We start from the raw sequence: 21,934 nt of genomic DNA on the forward strand, positions 1-21,934 counted from the left end.
GCCTCTTTTCAGTCTGATGTCTTTGTTGGGCGGTTAAAATGTCTTCACTGAGATATATGGGTTATTAAAAGAGCAAACAAACATTGAAAAACAAATCTTGGATAAATGCAAATGTTTTGAATATTCAGAAGCTAAGAGTCATGAGAAAGAAATTTCTTGTATAAACAGGAGCAAAGCGAACTGGTGAGTGTTTAAATGCAAAATGGGAAAAAAAATTCTTCTCCTCTCTAGTTCCTCTTTCTCTACATCCATTCATCTTCTCTTCGGTCTTCCTCTGCTTTTCTGACCACCGATATCTTCACCATCTCAGTTCGAACTTCTCTCCAGAACATCTAACTTGTTGAGAACCTCCACGTTACATTACATTACATTCCAGTCATTTAGCAGACGCTTTTATCCAAAGCGTCTCACAAAAATTGCGATTCAATAACCGAAAATCCAAAGTACAAGTAGTCGTTATTCAGAAGTCACCGCTCTGCCAAACAACCATCTCAAAATCATATACATATACATATACATATACATATACATATACATATACATATACATATACATATACTGCTCAAAAAAATAAAGGGAACACTTGAACAACACAATGTAACTCCAAGTCGATCACACTTGTGTGAAATCATAGTGTCCACTCAGGAAGCAACACACATTCATTTGGACTTGTTTTAAGGACATTACATCAAAGTTGGATCAGCCTGGAGTTTGTTTTTTCACTTTGATTTTGAGTGTGATTCCTAATCCAGACCTCCATGGGTTGATACAATTGATTTCCATGGATCATTTTTGTGTGATTTTGTTGTCAGCACATTCAACTGTGTAAAGAGCAAAGTATTTCATAAGAATATTTCATTCATTTAGATCTAGGATGTGTTTTTTAAGTGTTCCCTTTATTTTTTTGAGCAGTGTATATATACACATAGACATATGTACAAAACCATATACATATAGATATACAAAACCATATATATGTACATATACAAAACCATATACATATACAATACCATATACGTGTGTGTATACATACATATGCATACATACATTAATGGGCCGACCCATTGGTGAGCACCAGGGTCTTGAGCTTGAACACCAGGCGTTGTTCTGAAGAAGCTCCAGACGCCTGATGGAGGGAGTTGCAGTCGTCCAGACCAGAGATGACCAGAGCCTGGATGAGTATCTGCACCGTATCCTCTGTGAGGAATCTGCGGATCTTCTTGATGTTATGAAGGAGGAATCTGCAGGAACGTGCGACTCCCTGAGAACGACAGCCGATCGTCTAGAACCGCGCCCAGGTTTCTCGCAGTCGTGGTCGTCCTTATCACGGTATCGTCCATGGTGACGACCAGGTCTTTAACCTTTCCTCAGGAGAAGGAGCGGCTCAGTCTTGTCCAGGTTGAGCTTCAGGTGGTTGGTCGCCATCCAATCTGAGATGTTGGACAGGTGAGCTGTGATCGGGTTTCCAGGACATAGCTGTGTCGTCGGCATAGCGGCGGTCAGAGAAACCGTGCGAGCGAGTGGTAGAACCAAGCCATGTCGTGTGCAGGGAGAAGAGGAGAAGGACTAGAACCCAACCTTGTGGAACATCAGTAGACCTTCTGCGAGGTTCAGACACAGATCCTGCCATCTCAACTGGTGGCAGCAAACACATCTTCATCTCTGCCACCTCCAGCTCGGACTCCTGTAGGTCCTCAACACCTCCACTGCCTCTGAGGAGCAAGATGACCTGGAGCTCTGATAGCAAGAAAGCAAGCATGGATAGATAGATAGATAGATAGATAGATAGATAGATTGATAGATTGATAGATAGATAGATAGATAGATAGATAGATAGATAGATAGATAGATAGATAGATCCCAGATCAGCTGCACTGCGGCCGCCGTGGTCGCGCGGGCGGGACGCCGGCGAGTCGCGTGGGTGCGCGCGTGTCGCGGAGGCGTTCCCCCTCGCGTCACGTGAGTGTCGGCGTCGGCGGCGCGAGCGTCCCGCCACCTCTCGCGACCGCGGTCGTCTCGGTTCCTCTCGCCTGTGCACGCGCACGGACACGCTTGCAGGTGCGTGCACGCGCGTGCATCCGATGTGCATATGCGTGGCGGCGGCGGCGGCGGCGGCGGCGGCGGGGGAGGGGGAGGGGACCGGGGGGGGGGGTGCGTGTGCGCGTCCCCGTGCGCGTTCGCTCGCCCCGCAGGATCGATATTGAACGGAATCGATTAGTTGTTTTCGTCACGTGCTGCAGGACAATCGATCGCATTAATCGATTTTTTTTTAAATCTCATTTATTTAAAAGGAAGCCACTTTCCTCACCAGATCATATTAAAAGAATATTTATTTATAATATTTATAGATTCATAAATGATAGAAAAGAGATAGAAATAGAAAATAAAAATATGAGTTAGATATAAATGTTATTTTTGTAGAAATATGTGATCTGATCCTGGTACCTTCTGCTGGTGTCCTGCAGACATTTATACATGTATACAAATAATTCCTGAGTTTAATCCCGCTAATCTGTGACTTTATAATCCCCAGATCGTCCACGTCGGGCCCCGGACCTCCAGACCCGGTGCTCGTCCCTTAACCGGGCTTCCCCGGCCCCCGCCGGCCCCCGCGGGCCCCGGCCCTCGGCGAGGTCATGTTCTACGCCCACTTCGTCCTCAGCAAGCGCGGGCCGCTGGCCAAGATCTGGCTGGCGGCCCACTGGGACAAGAAGCTGACCAAAGCGCACGTGTTTGAGTGCAACCTGGAGAGCAGCGTGGAGAGCATCATCTCCCCGAAGGTCCATCTCACACACACACACACTCACACACACACACATACTTATGGGTGGTGTTGAACCGCCGTGCCGTGTCCTCCTCCCAGGTGAAGATGGCCCTCAGGACGTCCGGGCACCTGCTGCTGGGCGTGGTGAGGATCTACCACAGGAAGGCCAAGTACCTGCTGGCGGACTGCAACGAGGCCTTCATCAAGATCAAGATGGCCTTCAGGCCAGGTGGGCGCGATGGGGAGGGTTTGTCTGCAGGCGCCGTGGAAATTAATGCTTGCATGTCTGCGTGTGATGTGTGAACGGATGAATGTTTGTATGTTTCTGCATCAGGGGTGTCGGAGGAATATTTTGTGGCTCCCTGCCTGAAATCAAATCGAATGCGGATTTTTTTTCATATGCATTTCGGGGTTTAATACAGTGGGTTTCCATAAAAAAAAAAAAAAAAAAAAAAAAGGGGTTTTAATGTATTTTCGGCTTCAAAATTTGAAAATGAAATTATATTTTGATGAAAAAAATGTCTTAAAGCGATCTTTTCTTTTCTTATTTGTAGAAAAACCACAAAAATGAGGGCAAAAAAAATACAAAAAAATTAAAAAGATTGATATAATAACCTGAATAGCCTATATTAACCTTGTAAACATTATCCCTATTCTTATATATGCTACCATTCAATTTTCAAAGAGATTCTAGTGGCAAATTTTGTCTTTTTGCTCAACCATATTTTTAGGGTGTAATTTTATCAATTCCTTTTTAATATTATTTTTTAATATTGATTTGTCATTTTTTTTTATTGAAACAGTTCATTACATACAGGTCTGTCTCAGAAAATTAGAATATTGTGATAAAGTTCTTTATCTTATGTAATGCAATTACAAAAACAAAAATGTCATACATTCTGGATTCATTACAAATCAACTGAAATATTGCAAGCCTTTTATTATTTTAATATTGCTGATTATGACTTACATCTTAAGAAAACTCGAAAATCCTATCTCAAAATATTGGAATATCATGAAAAACTAATTTTTGTTTTTTTTTAAATTGCATTACAGAAGATAAAGAACTTTATCACAATATTCTAATTTTCTGAGACAGTCCTGTATAAAGATGTTTAGAATGTACCTGTTTACCTCCTTTACACTGAAACAAAGGAACACTTTGGACTTGGTGTTACTTCTAGCTGATGATTTTACTGGTTTCCTCGACATCATATCAGGCCGTATGTGGCCGCAGGACCAAAATGCGTTTTAGACCCCTGATCTCCATGATCTGTGAATAAATGAGTAAAAAATTGTTTATTTTCATGTCACACGTGAATGAATGAATGTCTGCATGTCTTCCTATGATGTGAACGAATGAATGAGTGAATGTTTATGTCTCTAAATGATCTGTGAAAATGGGTGAAAAGTTGTATTTATGCATTTCCCGTGTGAATAAATGAATGTTTGCATGTCTCTATATGATATGTGAATAAATGAGTGAATGCATGTATATCTCCGAATGTCATATGAATGAACACGTGAATGGTTGAGCATCTCCAGTTGACACGTGAATGCATGAGTGAATAAATGTTTGCATGTGCATAGATGATGTTAATGAATGCATGAATGGTTGTAAATCTCCATGTGACAAGTGAATGAATGAGTGAGTGAATGCATGTATGTCTCTACATGACATGTGAATGAATGAGTGAATGTTTATATGTCTCTATATGATATGTCGATGAATGAGTGAATGCATGTATATCTCAATATGACGTGTGTGAATCCATGAATGGTTGTATGTCTCCATGTGACATGTGAATGAATGAATGAGAGTTTGTATACGTATATATATATATATACATATATATGAAATGTGAATGAATGATTTAATGCTTGCATGTCTCCAAATGTCATATGAATGAACACGTGAATAAATGTTTGCATGTGTATAGATGATGCAAATGAACACATGAATGGTTGTAAATCTCCACGCGACAAGTGAATGAATGAATATTTGCACGTCTCTGTACGACATGTGAATGAATGAGTGAACGTCTGCGTGTCTCTATGCGTGGCCCTGTGATTGGTCGATCCAAGGTGAACGCCGGCTCTCGGCCAATGAGGGCTGGGTTAGGCTCCACCCCTGCGACCAATAGTGCAGGATGAGCCGTGTAGATAATGAAGGAATGAATGATGTCATCATTTTTTCTCTATTCTCCAAAACCCCTATGAAACAGTTCAAACTGCGCACATTATAATATAATGTTCCCTCAATCGCAGGCTGTCATTGGTCGGTTTAACACACACACACACACACACACACGCATACGCTTGTTGACTCCGCAGGCGTGGTGGATCTCCCCGAGGAGAACCGAGAAGCGGCCTACAACGCCATCACGCTGCCGGAGGAGTTCCACGACTTCGACCAGCCGCTGCCGGACTTGGAGTGAGTTCCGTTTCCGAAAAACAAGAAACTATGCAAATTAAAAAAAAAAGATGCATTTGATATTTAGGCGCGAGTTCTCTCACCTGACATCCTGAAGGTTCCAGGTCTGATCTGGGTTCTCCTCTCGCCGTCCAAAAACACTCAGTAGGTTCATCGAATTGGGCCTGTGATTGACAGGTGATGCGCCCAGGTGAAGCCCCGCCTCTCCCCTCAGGTGAGCTGGGATTGGCTGCAACCCGGCGAGCAGGAGAAGACGTCCAGTGAATGAATGAATATGGAGATATATTTCGCTGATTTGACCGCACACACACACACACACACTAGTCCAGGAGTGTAAGGAGTGCTGTGTTTTTGTGCAGCGACATCGACGTGGCGCAGCAGTTCAACCTGAATCAGAGCAGGGTGGAGGAGATCACCATGAGGGAGGAGGTGGGCAACCTCAACCTCCTGCAGGAGAACGACTTCGGTGGGTGGATTTCGATTCGTCCCGTTAATCCCCGTCCGTCTCCGGATTAAGATTAATGAAACGCGCCCGTTTTGCCCCCAAGCCGACTTCGGGATAGACGACCGCGAGATGATGCGTGAGGAGAGCGCCTTCGAGGTGGACATCATGGGGGCGTCGGCCTCCAACCTGCTGCTGGAGGCGGAGGGCGGCGCCAACCCGATGGCGGACAAGTCCAACCATCTGGAGTACGACGAGCAGTACAAGGACGACTTCGGAGACAACCCGATGGAGAGCACCGAGGGAGGCATGCTGGGTAAGATCTCCCCGCCGCTCCTCATAGTTTGGACACCTTCTGGCTTGGGGTGTCCCCTTCAGTGGACAAGCTCCTGAGCAACGAGGACGGGGGCGGCATCTTCGACGACCCCCCGGCCGTCGCCGAGAGCGTGATGATGCCTCGGGACCACCTGGACGAGGAGGAGGACTTCGACGCCCTCTCAGGTGGGACCTCCGGCGGACGGGTCGGCTTCGGTTTCGACGCGGAGGCCGAAGCCGACCGGTTTTTTGCGTTCTCAGCCGGGGCTCCGGACAGTCCGGACTCGGGGCCGACGGAACCCATGCCGGCGACGGCCGACCAGATCGAGCAGACCAACATGGCGCACAACGAGGAGGAGACCTTCGCCCTGGAGCCCATCGATATCACAGGTGCCCTCAGACTCCGACGGCGTTGGGATATTGGGGCGTTCGGGCGATCGCCCATCCTTCCTGTCCTTCTGCTCCGCAGTGAAGGAGACAAAAGCGAAGCGCAAGAGGAAGCTAATCGTGGACAGCGTCAAAGAGCTGGACAGCAAAACCATCCGCGCGCAGCTCTCCGACTACTCCGACATCGTGACCACGCTGGATCTGGCGCCGCCCACCAAGAAGCTGATGATGTGGAAGGAGACCGGAGGTGTGGAGAAGCTCTTCTCCCTCCCCGCTCAGCCGCTCTGGAACGCCAGGTTGCTCAAGGTGACGCGCCGCCGCCGCCGGGCCTTCCTGTCTTCTGAACCTCTGAATCACCACGCTTGGTTCTTCTCTAGATGTTCACCAGGTGTCTGACCCCGCTGGTGCCCGACGAGCTGAGGAAGAGGAGGAAAGGCGGAGAAGCCGACAGCCTGGACGAGTTCCTCAAAGATCTGGAGAACTCGGAGGTTCCCCGAGAGGAAGCGGCCGGCCAGCAGCAGAGGGAGGTCTTGGGTAAAGTCCGTCAACTTTGGTTCCTCCTTGCAAAAAACCTTCTCGGTTTAGGTTGAAAGATAAATAAACCCGTTTAGTTTCTAGACCAGAGGTCGGCAACCCGCGGCTCCGAGTGTCTTGGGAAAATAAATTTTAAATATTTAATTGAAGTGTATTTCATTTGTGTTAATTCCTTTTTTTTTTACTTTTAGTTCTAAGTTGGAAGATTATTGTGATCTTGAAATATTAAATAAAATTACATTTATTATTTTTCGCGTTACTCGTAAATATGTTACCCGAACGAAAACGATCACCCGAATTAATGTTTTTGTCAGTTGAGGCTTGCGATTAGTCGTAAAAAGCTGCACTTAAAGATTCTTGTGGGAATTTCATCCAAATGTATCCAGGTATTTGACATCGGACTCATTTTTAATGTATTGTCGTAAATTCATATTAGCACAGGAATATTGTGCACTTATGATTATATTCAACAGTAACAAAGATATGACCCCCTTTACATATTATAGACCACTGCACAAAATTGGTTTTAGAGTGGAAACGACACGGATCTCCTAACCCATCTTTACACTGCGGCTCCGAGTGGCTTAGGAAAATAAATTACAAATATTTAACTGAAGTGTATTTCAACTGTGTTAATTCCTTTTTTTTACTTTTAGTTCTAAGTTGGAAGATTATTGTGATCTTGAAATATTAAATAAAATTATTATTTTTTTGCCGCTCAAAATAACGTCACACTCGCGGAAGCCGGTAAAGTCCCGATTTGCAGATGCTGTGCGCAGAAGTTCAGGAGCAGAAGTCCCATAAACCAGGTGCAATAAATATTTATGAAGATATTTTGCAAATATTTATTTTTTATTGTTTACTGACACAGTGATTTTTTTTTTCCCTATTTATTTTTAAAATTCAGGTCAAGGCTCCGCTACACGCTCTGAAAGCCCAAAGCTCAAAATGAGTTCATTACATAAATAAAATTGAATTTTCTCCGTAATATTTTGTGAATTTCAGAAGCAACACACGACACACTTGTTTATACAAAGTGTAAAGGTAATAAAAAAGCAATATATACGGTGGTGCCTTTATTTTAGACGTCAAAAAGTAATTGCGGCTCCCAGTGTTTTCTTTTCCGAGGACACCGGGTCCAAATGGCTCTTTGGGTGTTAAAGGTCGCCGACCCCTGGACTCGACGGACACAGGAAGAACCAACCCTGACCTTCTGGTGTTTGTCCTCAGACCAGACTCTGATGGAAGAAGCTTCTCTGCAGCCGTCGGCCGTGGAGGGAAGCAGGACGACCCTGGACGACTCGGCCCAGCCCCCCCCGACCTCGCAGCGGGGCCTGAAACGCAAAACCCAGGACGCGGAGCCGGCCTTACCTGTGAGTCCCCCGGCGTCCATCTGACCTTCTGCTCCCTGGACCATCTCCTCCATGTCCTCCTCCCCTGCAGATGGGAGCTCTGGGGCAACAAGAGCAGCAGCTGCAGGAGCCCAGAGGAGGAGCCCAGGGGCCCGAGGCGTCCGGCGTGGACGCGCCTCCAGAGGAGACGCCCAACATCAGCCAGCTCATAGAGCTGGACCTGCTCGGAGACAAGGACAAGAAGAAGAACGAGGAGGACTCGGACGAGGAGGTTAAATCTAGACGTCCATTCGCAGGATCTGCTGTTCTTCTCCCCCGTTTCCAAAACTCCTTCTGTTTGTCCGCAGGAGGAGGAGGTGCAAGGAGGTGACCAGGACCAGGAGGAGAGGCGGTGGAACAAAAGAACCCAGCAGATGCTCCACGGCCTCCAGGTGCGTGTCGCTTGAAGATCCCGCTCGGGCGCGGATGAAGACCCGTACTTATCGGTGGAATAATTAACCGTCGCAGAGGGTGATGACCAAGACGGGCGCTCGCTCCGTCAGCCTGCTGGACCTCTGCAGGAACAACAACAGGAAGCAAGCGGCCGCCAAGTTCTACAGCTTCCTGGTCCTGAAGAAGCAGCAAGCGGTGGAGCTGGTCCAGGAGGAACCCTACAGCGACATCGTCGCCGCGCCCGGCCCGCGCTTCCACATCATCTAAAACCCCAGAGCGCCGGCGGTTCCTCCGACCGATCATCTTCTGGCGGATCCGCGTTTATTTTTTGCTTCTCGTGTCGGAGCCGCGGCGGGAGGAAGAAATGTTTTAGCAATGTTTACGTCTTGATCTGAGTTAGCGTTAGCGCTTCCCCCCCCGGGGGTTGACCGGGTTCCTCCCGCTGGAGTTTCGCCGGACACCCTGAACGACGAGCTTCTCGTCGCCTCTGTGAGTTTCTATGAACGTGCTAGAACGTTCCTTCTGCAGCCCCTCCCTTCCAAGATCACCTTCAACGCAACGTTAGCCGCGACCTGCATGCACGCTCGTCTTAGCCGCTCGATTAGCGGGGTTTGCGTCGTAGAGACGTTCGTCCGGTGCACGTTGCCGGGTCGTCGCAGCTCGTGGTAGATTAGTCAGGTGCTTCGTGCGGTTGGTTACCGTAAAGCTTGTAGAATTCTCGATTTGGATCCCGAACCTTGTTGTTTTTTTTGTTTTTTCCCGGTCATTTCGAAAAAGCTAGCTGACACAATGTCGTGTTTAGGTTACGCCGTCCAAAATCATCCTGTCCTTTATTGTTGATTGTAATTCGACAAATTATAAATAATAGAGAATTAAGTCAATGATGTTTGGCTTTTCTAAAACAGATTTTTATTCTAAAAAAAAACAGTGTTCAAGCAAAGCCTGAATGAATGTATTTGTTATGTGTGACTCATCGCACTTGAAAAAGAAGAAAAAAAATAAATTACCGTCTGGAATCAAACCCCACAAACGTCTCGTGTCCTGCATCCCTGGGAGTTTGCACGCCCTTCGGATGACCTTCGAGTCACGGAAAGTAAACCTCCAGGTTTCACGCTCTGAATCGGGGGATTGACGGCGGCGGTCGGGAGAATCCTAGGATGTTCTAGGGTGCAGCCGAGGTCGGGAGAATCCTGGGATGTCCTGGGATGCAGCCGAGGCCGGGAGACTCCTAGGATGTCCTAGGGTGCGGACGAGGCCAGGAGAATCCTAGGATGTCCTGGGATGCAGCCGAGGCCGGGAGACTCCTAGGATGTCCTAGGGTGCAGCCGAGGCCAGGAGAATCCTAGGATGTCCTGGGATGCAGCCGAGGCCGGGAGAATCCTGGGATGTCCTAGGGTGCAGCCGAGGCCGGGAGAACCGACGCGTCGCCTCCGTCCGTCCGGCGTCTCTTGTGCCGACTCCTCTTCTTCTTCCCCTCCTGCTCCTCCGTCTGTTTCCTCGGCGGCGTCGGCAGCCCTTTCTTTTTCTTCTTCAGGCAGCTGAGGGGGTTGGGGTTGGTCCGCTTCCTCTTCTTTCCACGCTTTTCCCGGATCTTGGTCGGGATGCCCTGCTCCCGCTTCAGGCCGCGGATGCTCTGCCTCTCGGCGGCGCTGAGGAGATCCGCCTGGACGGCCTGGACGCGGTCCAGGGACGCCTGGCTGGGCTTGTCCAGCACGATGGTGTTGAGGATGATGTAGAGCAGAGGCACCCCGGGGATCTTCTTCAGGCCCTCTGTGACCTTGCGATCCTGCACGACGTGAAGCCACAAATGAATCTGGAGTGAGAGATGCTAACTTATGCTAACTTGCTAACGGTGTTTGCTTGTGTAAAGCCTTTTTTTTTTTTTTTTTTATAATCCCCCGGCAATTTCACTTATATTCAAAATAATTGGTAAACGCGACAGGTTAGCTGGCAAGAAGAAAAACAAAGTGTTTATTCCATCCCTTTGCGCCCAAAAAGTACTGAATTAATTTTACATTTTTAACAAATGAGTGCAAAACGAGCACTACTTCTTCTCCTGTGGACCTTCAGGGGTCTCCAAAGAGAATCCACCTTCTCCATCTAACCCTATTCTCTGGATCCTCCTCTCTCACACCAACAAGCTTCATATCTTCTCTCAGACGTCCATCAATCCTCTCAGCATCCGTCTCTCAATATCTTCACCATCCCAACCATCTCACTCTATGTCCAGAACATCTAACATGTGCCGTCCCTCTGATGGACTCATTCCTGATCCTCTCCATCCTGGTCGCTCCAAAAGAGAACCTCAACATCTTCATCTCTGTGACCTCCAGCTCCACCTCCTGTCTTTTGGTCATTGTAGATGTTTCTAGATCATCTCACCAGGTTCTCCTCCACCTTTCCTTTCCTTCTGGCTGATGTTCTTCTATCTGACACTTTTCTCCACCCATTCCAACCTGCTTCATCTCGTCTCCTCACCTCTTTTCCACACTCTCCTACGCTCTGGACCAGAAGTCGCCAACCCGCGGTTCTCTCATCTTTACACTGTGGCTCCGAGTGGCTTAGGAATAAACTTTAAATATTTAATTGAAGTATATTTCATTTGTGTTAATTCCTGTTTTTTTTTACTTTTAGTTCTAAGTTGGAAGATTATTGTGATCTTGAAATATTAAATAAAATTATATTTATTATTTTTCGCCGCTCAAAATAACCTCACACTCGCGGAAGCCGGGAAAGTCACGATTTGCAGATGCTGTGCGCAGAAGTTCAGGAGTAGAAGTCCCATAAACCAGGTAAAATAAATATTTATGAAGATATTTTGCAAATATTTATTTATTTATTTATTTATTTTTATTTATTTATTTTAATTGCGGCTCCCAGTGTTTTCTTTTCCGAGGAAACCGGGTCCAAATGGCTCTTTGGGTGTTAAAGGTCGCCGACCCCTGGACTAGACTGTTGACCCCAAGTACCTGAGATCCTCCACCTTCTTGATCTCCACTCCCTGCAGCCTCGCCGTTCCACCCGAGTTCCTCTCATTCACACACATATATTCTGTCTTGCCACTAACTTTCTTTCCTCTTCTTTCCAGCTCATACCTCCACCTCTCTAGATGTTCCTCAACCCGTTCTCTGCTCTCACTACAGATCACAATGTCACCTGCAACCATCACCATCCATGGAGATTCCTGTCTAACCTCATCCGTCAGCCTGTCCATCACCACTGCAAATAAAACTACATATAAAATGTTTAAAACAGCATTCGCTTGTTGTTTTTAGACTTTCAAATCATTTCATAATTCTAAATCTTTGTACTTTAGACCTTAAGACACTTTACACTACAATTTTTCCTTTCATCATACTATAGTGCACTCCTTACCTCACTTGTTACTAAGACACTTATAGTTTTATCACTTGTTTACTAAGACACTTATATTTTCACTGAGACACTTTATAGTTTATAGTTTATTTTTGTTCTAATTCTGCCTTTTTCTTTTTATTATTTATTACTGTTATATTTTCTGTAACTCTGGCACAACAATTTCCTTCGGGATTAATAAAGTTGTTCTTATCTTATCTTATCTTATCTTATCTTATCTTATCTTATCGCCTTGACTTGTTACTTAGACACTTTATAGTTTTATTTGTTTTTCTTATTCTCCCCCCTTTTTTTATACTGTTTATACAATTTCCTACTATTATTTATTATTGTTATGTTTTACTTGAAACTCTGGCACAACAGTTTCCTTCAAGATAAATAAAGTTGTTCTTATTCTTATTGAGATGAGATGAGAACAACTTTATTAATCCCAAAGGAAATGGTTGTGCCAGAGTTTCAAGTAAAAAACATAACAGTAATAGATGATAGTAGAAAGGAGGAAGAATAAGAAATATAATGAAATATGAATTGTCTTAACTGTTAGCAGTTACTACAAAGATTGAAGATTCCCTGCGGCTGAGGGAAGAAGAATATATATTTATTCTTCTTCCCGATGATTATTCATGGGTGTCTTGCTAACTTCTATCTCTCTATTCATATTCACATTTATTTTCCTTTTTTATTGGCATTTTTTTTGACATTATAACTGTTACACTGCTGTGACAAAGGAATTTCCCCCATGGAGATCAATACATTTTATCTTTAACACAAGATCCACCGTGTGTGTGTGTGTGTGTGTGTGTGTGTGTGTGTGTGTACCTGAGTGGCCACAAAGTAGTTGTGTGGGTTTGTGTCTTGCACCATGGACAGCAGGCAGGTGGAAGCTGGCACCGGGTTCTTCAGGTGAGGACACCTCCTCACCTGGAACTTCTGCAGGATGATCTTGGCTCCGTAGAGCTGCGTCCCCAGAACCTCCAGCTCCTTCAAGGCACAGCTGGTGGTGCAAAGCTGCACCTCCCCCATCAGATACTTGGGCATCTGCTCCTTGATCTGGATCTTGTTCTTCAGCGCCGCCTCGCAGAAAGTGCCGTCGATGAGGATCTGATGGGGCTCCCGGAAGTTAAAGTTGTATTTGTAGAAGGACAGAGTCTTCTTAGCGACTTTTTGCCTCTTTATCTTCATGCTGGCGGCTGGGTCAAATCAATCCCCACCTCCAGGGAGATCGGAATAGACAGAAATGTGTCTTTAAAAGGGTTTCATCCAGGATTTGAGCAGTAATTAGCAGGAATTTCCCTCCACGCCGCGTCAGATGGAGGTTGAGACGAGGAACACGCTGGGGTTGCTCACCTGAAAAGCGTCCGTGTGGAAACTAAAACCCCCCAGTCAAAGGTTCCGGGCGAAACGCAACAACGAAAACCCGCTCAGTGTTTGGAAATAAAATGTTTTACAGAAAACTTATTCCCTGGACGTCAAAACAAAAATAACATTTTAAATAAATTTGATAAGGAATCGATTACCACGCTGTAAACTATGTATGTAGAGACCCACTTCAAAATTATGAATGACATCTACCCATCGAAGGAATTATTGAGGGTACGCTTTAATTTTGAAGATAATATTTGGACATTTTGTGAAGGCAACATTGAAACCAATGAACATATATTTTTCTCATGCAAAAAGGTACAGGGCTTTTGGGCTAAAACTCAAAAATAGGTTAAAGATAATTTTCCATCGTCACCCGTTTCCTTCTCAAGAGATGATATAACATTTGGTTTACTTTTAAGCAACAAAAGAAATGAATTATGTGTCAATGTTATTTAAGGTCTGGCCGAGTTCTTCATTCACATAGACAGAATGCAAAAATGCTCCCCAAATTTTACGTTCTTTATAAACGATTTTGAATTATATAAAAAAATCCTTAAAACTCATGGAAAATCCAAAAACCCAAAAATATACAGTTTGATGTCTGAGATTCGTTGTGAACCACCAACTTAATTACATGTTACATTGCCCTTACAAGTTTTTTTTCCCCTTTCTTTTTCATTTTATTTGTCTATCTATGTATTTAATTATTTCCTTTTACTTTCTTTTTCATCTGGCGTCATAAATTTCTCACAAACCGTTAACACTATTAACTTTTGATTACGTACAGAACGAATGTCCTTTGCTTCCTCATCCCTGGTTGTTTCATTGACAATAAGTTCTACCTTGCCATGTTTATTTGTACATATGCATATTTGTCTGTACTATTAATGTTCATTAAAAAAAAAAAAAAAGTTTGGAAATATTCTGTCAAATTTGCATTTCACGAAACAAGTTCCATGATAAAAAATATATTTTAAATGTATTTATTTCAAAGAGTTTATCGGCATATGTACAGCCTTGAAACGTAGTTTCCTTCACAATGTTTTAAAGTTTTTATGTTGCCAGAGGTGGAAAAAAAAAAAACAATAAATAATGAGTCCAGTAAGTAGTTGCATCCCATGGACACATGAAAAAATACATTTTAATTTATGAGGCTTCGCTGTAACCTGTTGTAGTTTATTATTTTGAGTACAGACGGTTTACAAATTAATCGATGTGAAAACTCAATGCTCAAACAAATTCAGGAAACACTAAAATCATCATAGATCTGAGTGAACAAAAATATTCTTATGAATTAAATGATGAAATATTATTATTAGATACATTGTTCTTTACATAGTTAAATGTGCTGACAACAAAATCACTCAAAATTGATCAATGGAAATCAAATGTATCAACCCATGGAGGTCTGGATTTGGAGTCAGACTCCAAATTAAAGTGTAAAAACACACGACAGGCTGATCCAACGTTGATATTATGTACTTAAAACAAGTCAAAATGAATCCCTGTTGCTTCCTAAGTGGACAGTTTGATTTCACACAAGTGTGATTGACTTGTAGTTACATTATGTTGTTTAAGTGTCACCTTTATTTATTTGTGCAGTACATTTTCAAATCAATAACATCACCATCAAAAATACACAAAAGGAAAAAAACGACATAAATGTATTTTCTGCTAGAAATATTCATTATTATACATTTAGTTTATGCCAATGTCACCTTTATTGCTTTTATTTCACTTGTGTCTTCATTCTTGCGTCGTGCATATGCACAGTGTCAGTACATGTCAAGTTCCTTAAATAAAATGGTTTATTTATATTATGATTTTTTTTCCCAATACTATTTTTTTTTTTTTTTTGCCAAATACAATTTTTTTTCTTCTATTGAATAATAAATAGTGAGCAGATACACAGATGTACAAACAAACATAGCAATGTAGAATTGAATGTCAATGAAACAACCGGGGATGAGGGAGCAAAGGACATAAAGACATTGGTTCTGTATGTAATCAGAAGTTAACGGTGTTAAAGCTTTGTGAGGAATGTTTAATGCTAGACAAAAAAGAAAGTAATCAAATTAATAGATAGATGACTTGTTACTTGACTTGATAGATGACTTGTTACTTGACTAACTTGACTTACTTGACTTTACTTGATGACTTGTTGGCTATCAGACTTTTTAATTCCTCTTCCCTCAGCCGCAGGGAATCTTCAATCTTTGTAGTTACAGTTAACAGTTAAGACAATTCATATTTCATTGTATTTCTTATTCTTCCTCCTTTCTACTATTATCTATTACTGTTATGTTTTTTACTTGAAACTCTGGCACAACAATTTCCTTCAGGATAAATAAAGTTGTTCTCATCTTATCTCATCTCATTACTTAGACACTTTATACACTGCTCAAAAAAATAAAGGGAACACTTAAAAAACACATCCTAGATCTAAATGAATGAAATATTCTTATGAAATACTTTGCTCTTTACACAGTTGAATGTGCTGACAACAAAATCACACAAAAATGATCAATGGAAATCACTTGTATCAACCCATGGAGGTCTGATTAGGAATCACACTCCAAATTAAAGTGTAAAAACAAACTCCAGGCTGATCCAACTTTGATGTAATGTCCTCAAAACAAGTCAAAATGAATCTGTGTTGCTTCCTGAGTGGACACTATGATTTCACACAAGTGTGATTGACTTGAAGTTACATTGTGTTGTTCAAGTGTTCCCTTTATTTTTTTGAGCAGTATAGTTTTATTTGTATTACTTATTCTCCCTCCTTTATTTATGCTGTTTATACAATTTCCAACTATTATTTATTTTGTTACGTTTTACTTGAAACTCTGGCACAACAATTTCCTTCGGGATAAATAAAGTTGTTATTATTATTATGATAAAGTTGAAATGATCGTTGTTGTGACGTAGTAGGGGGCGGTCCCGACATTAGCCCCGCCCCTCGGCTTGTTTTTCCCGGAAACGGAAGTGGTCTTTCAGGTACGCGAGCCCGTTCAGGCGACAGCCGTTGGCGTCGGGCTCCGAAGCTAACCGTTAGCCGCCTTCGGTCGGCTCCGCACGTACGACTCGCCCAGCAGCATCATGGCGGCCGCGGATCCCCGGTCCTCCAGCGACGGCGGGCCGGCTAGCAGGGGAGGAATCCCGGGCGGGGAAAGCGGCGGGGACCGTGACGGCCCGGGAGGCGGCGGGGAAGGCGAGCGGGAGCGGGACCGAGCCACCTTCGAGTGCAACATTTGTTTGGACACTGCCCGGGACGCGGTCATCAGTATGTGCGGCCACTTGTTCTGGTACGAACCGCGGCGGGGAGGCGGGGAGGCGGGGAGGCGGGGACCGGCCGGCGGTCCCCCGGCCCGGGGTGGAAGTCGGAACCAGACCGTGCGGCCTTTGTTTATCATTTACCCGTGTTGTGAGTAGAGAGTCGCCGAAATGTGCCAGGTTAACCGCCGGTTCGCCGCCGAGACAGGCTGGACTTCGACCCCCGGCCGCCGGCGGCGAAGGGCGGGTCGGGCCGGGGCGCAGGCCGACTCCCGTCACGGGATCCCGGCGGTCAGAGGTCACACCGCCTCGGTTCCCCTCGGAGCCCCAAACTCGATCGCAGATCGATTCTTCATCGATTACCCGGACGTTTCACCGATTTGAGATAAGCGGCGAAACAGGAGCGTTTGCAAGGCGATTCAGCTGCAGCTTTTCTCCTAAATCCCCCCCACAAGACCTGCGGTGCACGTCGAAGTGCGCGTCCGCTTATTCATGACAACAGCGGATTACAGTTAAACCTCACCGCCTTCTTTAGAAAAGAATAAAAAAAAAAAAGTTTGCAAAGGTCAGAATAGCCTTGTCATTGACACGTGTTTACAAAGAACAAACACACACAGGTGTGTGTGTGTGTGTGTGTGTGTGTGTGTGTGTGTGTGTGTGTGTGTTTTGGCTACAGAACTGGTCTGAGTCAAGTGAAGGAATGAGTGCTGGACTATCTGCAGATCTAGTCAGTCAACACCTGCTGTTTGGGCTCCAGGAGCCAAGCGATGCAGAACCTCACCAGGGTGTAGTATTAGTGCACACAAAAAATCATCAATATGCCGTATTTGTACCATTTTGGGGGTCTTATTGGACAGCTGGAAGTAGATTAAACATGCAGCTTGATGGAGCAGTTAGGAGAAGGATATCCCCAAGTTATTACTATTCTACAACGCACAATGTAAAAACCGTGACCTTAAAGGTTATTTTTCGAATTTCTCCTGCAGATCTATTTGTTTGGTTTCACCGGTTTGCAGGTTTTGCCGCTCGCAGCTGCCAGGCAACCCTGTGCACAGCGCTGATGCAAGCGTGTCCCCCGCAGACCCCCCACCCTCCGGCAACACCATGATGACACTTTAAGCAAACGATAGCGTAGCTGACATCAGGTGGCCTGCTGCGACGTCACACCGTTAAACTGGCTTTAGGGAGCTTCCCCGCTGCCGCCGCACCCTCATTTCGGAAAGATTCGGTTCAGGCAGGATTCAAATCCACTAAAAAAGACTTTTATTGTCATTACACAGAGTGCAAGGAAATTTAGTAGCGCTCGGGCTCAGTGGAATCAAAAACAAACAATTAAAAAAGCAGTACAACAATAGCAGCATCTCTGGGTTAGAGATATAAGATAGAAAAAAATATAAATAACATGCGGAAGAATAAATATGTAGAAAGAAAAAAAAGTTTAAGTGGGGAAAAAAGGGTTTTATTGCACTGGATGAGCAGTGTTGATGGTTGCGCCGAATTTAGTGCGATGAGCCCCCGGGGGTAAAGACTGTTTCTCAATCTGTTTTCTTTTTTTGCCTTGATTGTCCTAAACCTCCTAAATGGATCTGTAGCTGTCAAAACCTGCTTAGCTTTGGCTCGAGTGAGCGTTGCATGGAAGAGATGTGCTCGTGTCGGACAAGAGGCGGAGTTTAGCCTAAGAAAAGGTAGAACCTGTAGCCAACATGCTGACGGTTGATGGAAGACGGAGAAGCTGGGGAGAACCCAGGCAGAGAACACACACACACACACACACACCTGTGTGCAGTTTTCCCAGGGTTCTGACCGTTTGGACGTATCTGAGCCTGGTAACTGGTCCACAGAGGCCTTGTTCAGCTGTTTGCATCCAAAGGAATGCCATTCTCAGCACTGATCTGATGGGGCGCACACACACACACACACACACACACACACACACACACACACACACACACACATCCCTGAAATATTTGTGCATAAAAGCCTGTGTTTAACTTTATGGTTTTGTTGAAGCGAGTTGGAAGGTTGCCCTGCTGATAATGGACCCGGCCAGAGCCGGTCCCGGCTGGTTCTCGGGGCGCCATGGTTTTCCCATGGGGCGGGGGGGCCGAAAGGGAATGGAGGGGTAAAAACAGTTTTGAGCGGGAGTGTGATCTGCTACGAGAAGATGCCGGCGCGTCCGCTGGCCGGGATCTGAAACGCAGCAAGCTCACGAACCACCAGAGGCCAAAACGCAGATACTCACAACTTGTATTTTCCTCAACTGACCTTCTTTGTTGCCCGAGGGTTCGCCGGCCAACAAACGTCTGCTCTTCACCAGAGAGCGGCGCATTGTCACCTCGGAGTTGTTGTTAGAAATTCCAAACACACACAGTATTGTTGTGTGTGTGTGTGAGTCTGTATCCAGACCCGGCCTGCAGCCCCTCTGAACAGCTTCAGCCATTTTATCAGAACACAACGATAAATCTGCAGCCTTGCTAGGAGCAGGTGTCGCCTGGCTCAGTCTCCACCATTGATATTCATTTCTACAGCAAACTGAGATTATTAGTAATTAATGCACTCTTTCTCTCTCTCTCTCTCTCTCTCTCTGCAGCTGGCCTTGCCTTCACCAAGTAAGTGTTCCCTGTTTTTTACCCTTTTATTTTGGCTTGCAGTAAGTGTCCCCCCCCTGCAGAGGCCCGGCCCTCGGTAGCTTTTAGACATTTTTGGAAAAATCTCTGCAGGTTATTTTGTTTCCACCTAGCAGTCACAATGTTGTCAAACAGCATGTCTGTGTGTGTATGTATGTGTGTGTGTGTGTGTGTGTGTGTGTGTGTGGACTGTTCATGCGCAGGGTCGTCAACTCGCGCTCATTCCGTGCATTTACTTAGCCCAGCTTAAACATGCTAAAGCATTCTAATGCCTTTGTTTAGTGGCGCTCATGTCACGGAGAGTTCTCAGATCCACAGCCGGTTGCTGCCTTGGAGGCAGAACCTGGTGCGTCCACCATGTCGGACCCCAGGCCGGAAACCCTGAACGCCACAGGATGGGTTTCCTGTGATTCTTAGGACGTTTGTTGATTTCTGCCGACTCCGTCGCAGACGCTCTGCATTTCTATTCGGAGCAGATGGAGGTGGAACACCGACCCGGTCGTGTCGAGGAAATGCCGTCCTGACCTTTGCCGGCTCATATGTACGCCGTCTGGTTCGTTCCAGGGGAGCCGTCCTCGTCCCCTCCTCCTTATTTCTTTAAGCATTCTGACATCCTGATCCTCGGCTCTCTACAGTGGCTGGAGACGCGGCCCAGCAGGCAGCAGTGTCCTGTGTGCAAAGCAGGCATCAGCAGGGAGAAGGTCATCCCGCTGTACGGCAGAGGGAGCTCCAGCCAGGAGGACCCCAGGTATACTCAGTGTGTGTGTGTGTGAGTGCACGTGTGTGTGTGTGGCCACTAATCACACGTCTCCATGGTCCAGGTTGAAAACACCACCACGGCCTCAGGGACAGAGAACAGAGCCGGAGAGTCGAGGCGGCGTGAGTGTGCTTTGGTTTCCAGATGATTCCGATAAACGTGGGTTTTCTTCTCCGACGCTCACGAGTCAAACTCCCTGTCCGTCCCTGCCGCGCGCAGATGTTCCAGGGCCTTGGAGACACCGGCTTCCACATGTCCTTCGGCATCGGCGCCTTCCCTTTCGGCTTCTTCACTACCGTCTTCAACACCAACGACCCCTTCCACAGAGCAGGTAGAACTCCCATGCCTTTGAGCTTCCACGTGACGTTCTAGATCCGGGAACTTACAAACATCTTCGCCTTCTAGACCAGTACGCGGGCGATCACCAAGGCAACGGGAACCACAACAACGGCAACCACAACTGGCAAGACTCCCTCTTCCTCTTCGTCGCCATCTTCTTCTTCTTCTGGCTGCTGAGCGTGTGACGTGAGGAACGCGGATGACGGAAACAACGTATCCCCTCCGCACGCTCCGACCCCCTGCCACGGACTCACAGTCTCATTTTTTCCACGCCAGTACTAACAGGAAGTTCTGGAATCCGGGTTTCTCCCAATGTCCCGTTTGTCAGCTGGCGGCGCGTCGCAGGCCCCTTCCTCCCCCGTGAATAGTTGGTGAACTCCCCCCTCCGCGACCGCCCGTAGAGTCGGATCCGCTTACCCTCGGGGGTCGGGTTCGGGGCGGGAGGGTTCGTCGCCAACCCTTCATGGCGAGGAGCCGTGCGAACGATTTGTCGATCAGAAAGCGCGAGTCGGTGGCCGGTTATGGTATTTCCCACCTCTCTTGAAGGCGTCGCCGTTTCATTTCTAAAGTAAAGGAGGAGGCGGATAGTTATCATGCAGTGGTTACTATAGCAACTGCCCACCCCCCTCATCACCACACACACACACATACACACACCTGTCCTTGTTCCAAAAAGGCCAAAGAGTAGCAGCCGACCCGCGCACGGAGGGGGTCAAAGGTCGGGATGGAGCCACGTTGTGTTTACAGTGTCCGTCGGCGCAGCAAGAGCAGAGAGGGATGAATCTTACTTATTGTCTTAATGAAAAACTGCCACTGCACTGTGACGTCAGGCGCCGGCCGACCCGCCCACCCACGGTCCACGCCGGAGTGTCCCACACACACACACACACACACACACAGGGAGGGGGTGTACCTATTTTTTTCTGTAAAAGAGGCCTATTTTGGGGGATGTTCTAAGTTTATGAAGAGGAAAATGGGGGTGAGGGCCAGGTTGGCACCCCCACCGCGACCCTGTGTGATGTAAAATATGACCCAAGCCTCTTCCTGTCGCCGTCTGGTTTTTCCGTGTCTGTGTGTCAGCCTGAGTGTGTGTGTGTGTGTGTGTGTGTGTACATACAGTGTGAATTTGTATATATAAATATTGTAAATGCTGTTTCTACATGTTTGAATGGACGACCAGCCATAGAGCAAGATGGGAGGTTAAAGGAGGGGCTGACTTTCGGGAAGCCGACGGTGATCTGGTTCCTCGATTTGGAAATTTGTGTTAAAATTTTAAAAGAGCTGAAGAGAAGACTCAGTTAAAGTAATCCAGTGTTGGTAAATAAATGAAGGCTGAGAAACAACAGAAAAGACGGTTTCCATGTCCTCTTGGGGGGTAAAAACGAGACCGAATAATAAATAAGGTGCTCAAAAATGAAAACGGACCAGGATGAGAGGGAACACCAGGAAACTCGAGAGGATGCAGTGAGATTCGTTCCTGAGCTCAGAGACCAGCAGGAAGTTGCTAGAAGGTGAAACCTCCACCTGGTGTTCAAACC

General features: G+C 45.9%; 3 protein-coding genes across 4 annotated transcripts; 2 read left to right on the forward strand and 1 right to left on the reverse strand.

The window, feature by feature from the left end:
- The first annotated feature begins 1,448 nt into the window (after window positions 1-1,448).
- On the forward strand, window positions 1,449-9,681 carry LOC147216024 (double-strand-break repair protein rad21 homolog A-like). Of its 2 annotated transcripts, none has more exons than XM_086177653.1 (14): window positions 1,449-1,686; window positions 2,534-2,780; window positions 2,864-2,993; window positions 5,099-5,198; window positions 5,558-5,664; window positions 5,747-5,956; window positions 6,019-6,141; window positions 6,217-6,345; window positions 6,425-6,648; window positions 6,720-6,876; window positions 8,107-8,249; window positions 8,320-8,499; window positions 8,576-8,659; window positions 8,736-9,681. In XM_086177653.1, exons 2-14 carry the CDS (start codon window positions 2,637-2,639, stop codon window positions 8,925-8,927), a joined length of 1,923 nt encoding a protein of 640 aa, XP_086033779.1. In that variant the 5' UTR covers window positions 1,449-1,686; window positions 2,534-2,636; the 3' UTR covers window positions 8,928-9,681. The 2 variants fall into 2 exon arrangements, with proteins under 2 accessions (XP_086033779.1, XP_086033778.1); XM_086177652.1 differs by lacking the exon at window positions 1,449-1,686 and adding an exon at window positions 1,960-2,058.
- utp23 (UTP23 small subunit processome component) lies at window positions 9,460-13,380 on the reverse strand. The gene is made up of 2 exons (XM_086177658.1): window positions 12,855-13,380; window positions 9,460-10,446 (listed from the first exon to the last, which is right to left on the reverse strand). Exons 1-2 carry the CDS (start codon window positions 13,215-13,217, stop codon window positions 10,051-10,053), a joined length of 759 nt encoding a protein of 252 aa, XP_086033784.1. The 5' UTR covers window positions 13,218-13,380; the 3' UTR covers window positions 9,460-10,050.
- Window positions 13,381-16,386: 3,006 nt separating this feature from the next.
- Window positions 16,387-21,746, forward strand: rnf5 (ring finger protein 5). The gene is made up of 6 exons (XM_086177659.1): window positions 16,387-16,705; window positions 19,264-19,282; window positions 19,936-20,048; window positions 20,122-20,179; window positions 20,277-20,388; window positions 20,463-21,746. The coding sequence occupies exons 1-6, from the start codon at window positions 16,500-16,502 to the stop codon at window positions 20,579-20,581; spliced, it is 627 nt and encodes a 208-aa protein (XP_086033785.1). The 5' UTR covers window positions 16,387-16,499; the 3' UTR covers window positions 20,582-21,746.
- Window positions 21,747-21,934: the final 188 nt, after the last annotated feature.

The sequence above is a fragment of the Fistularia commersonii genome, chromosome 30 (genome assembly GCF_037954325.1).
Source record: "Fistularia commersonii isolate RoL2024-O1a breed Wild chromosome 30, RoL_Fcom_v1.0, whole genome shotgun sequence".
In the NCBI taxonomy this organism is placed as follows: domain Eukaryota; kingdom Metazoa; phylum Chordata; class Actinopteri; order Syngnathiformes; family Fistulariidae; genus Fistularia; species Fistularia commersonii.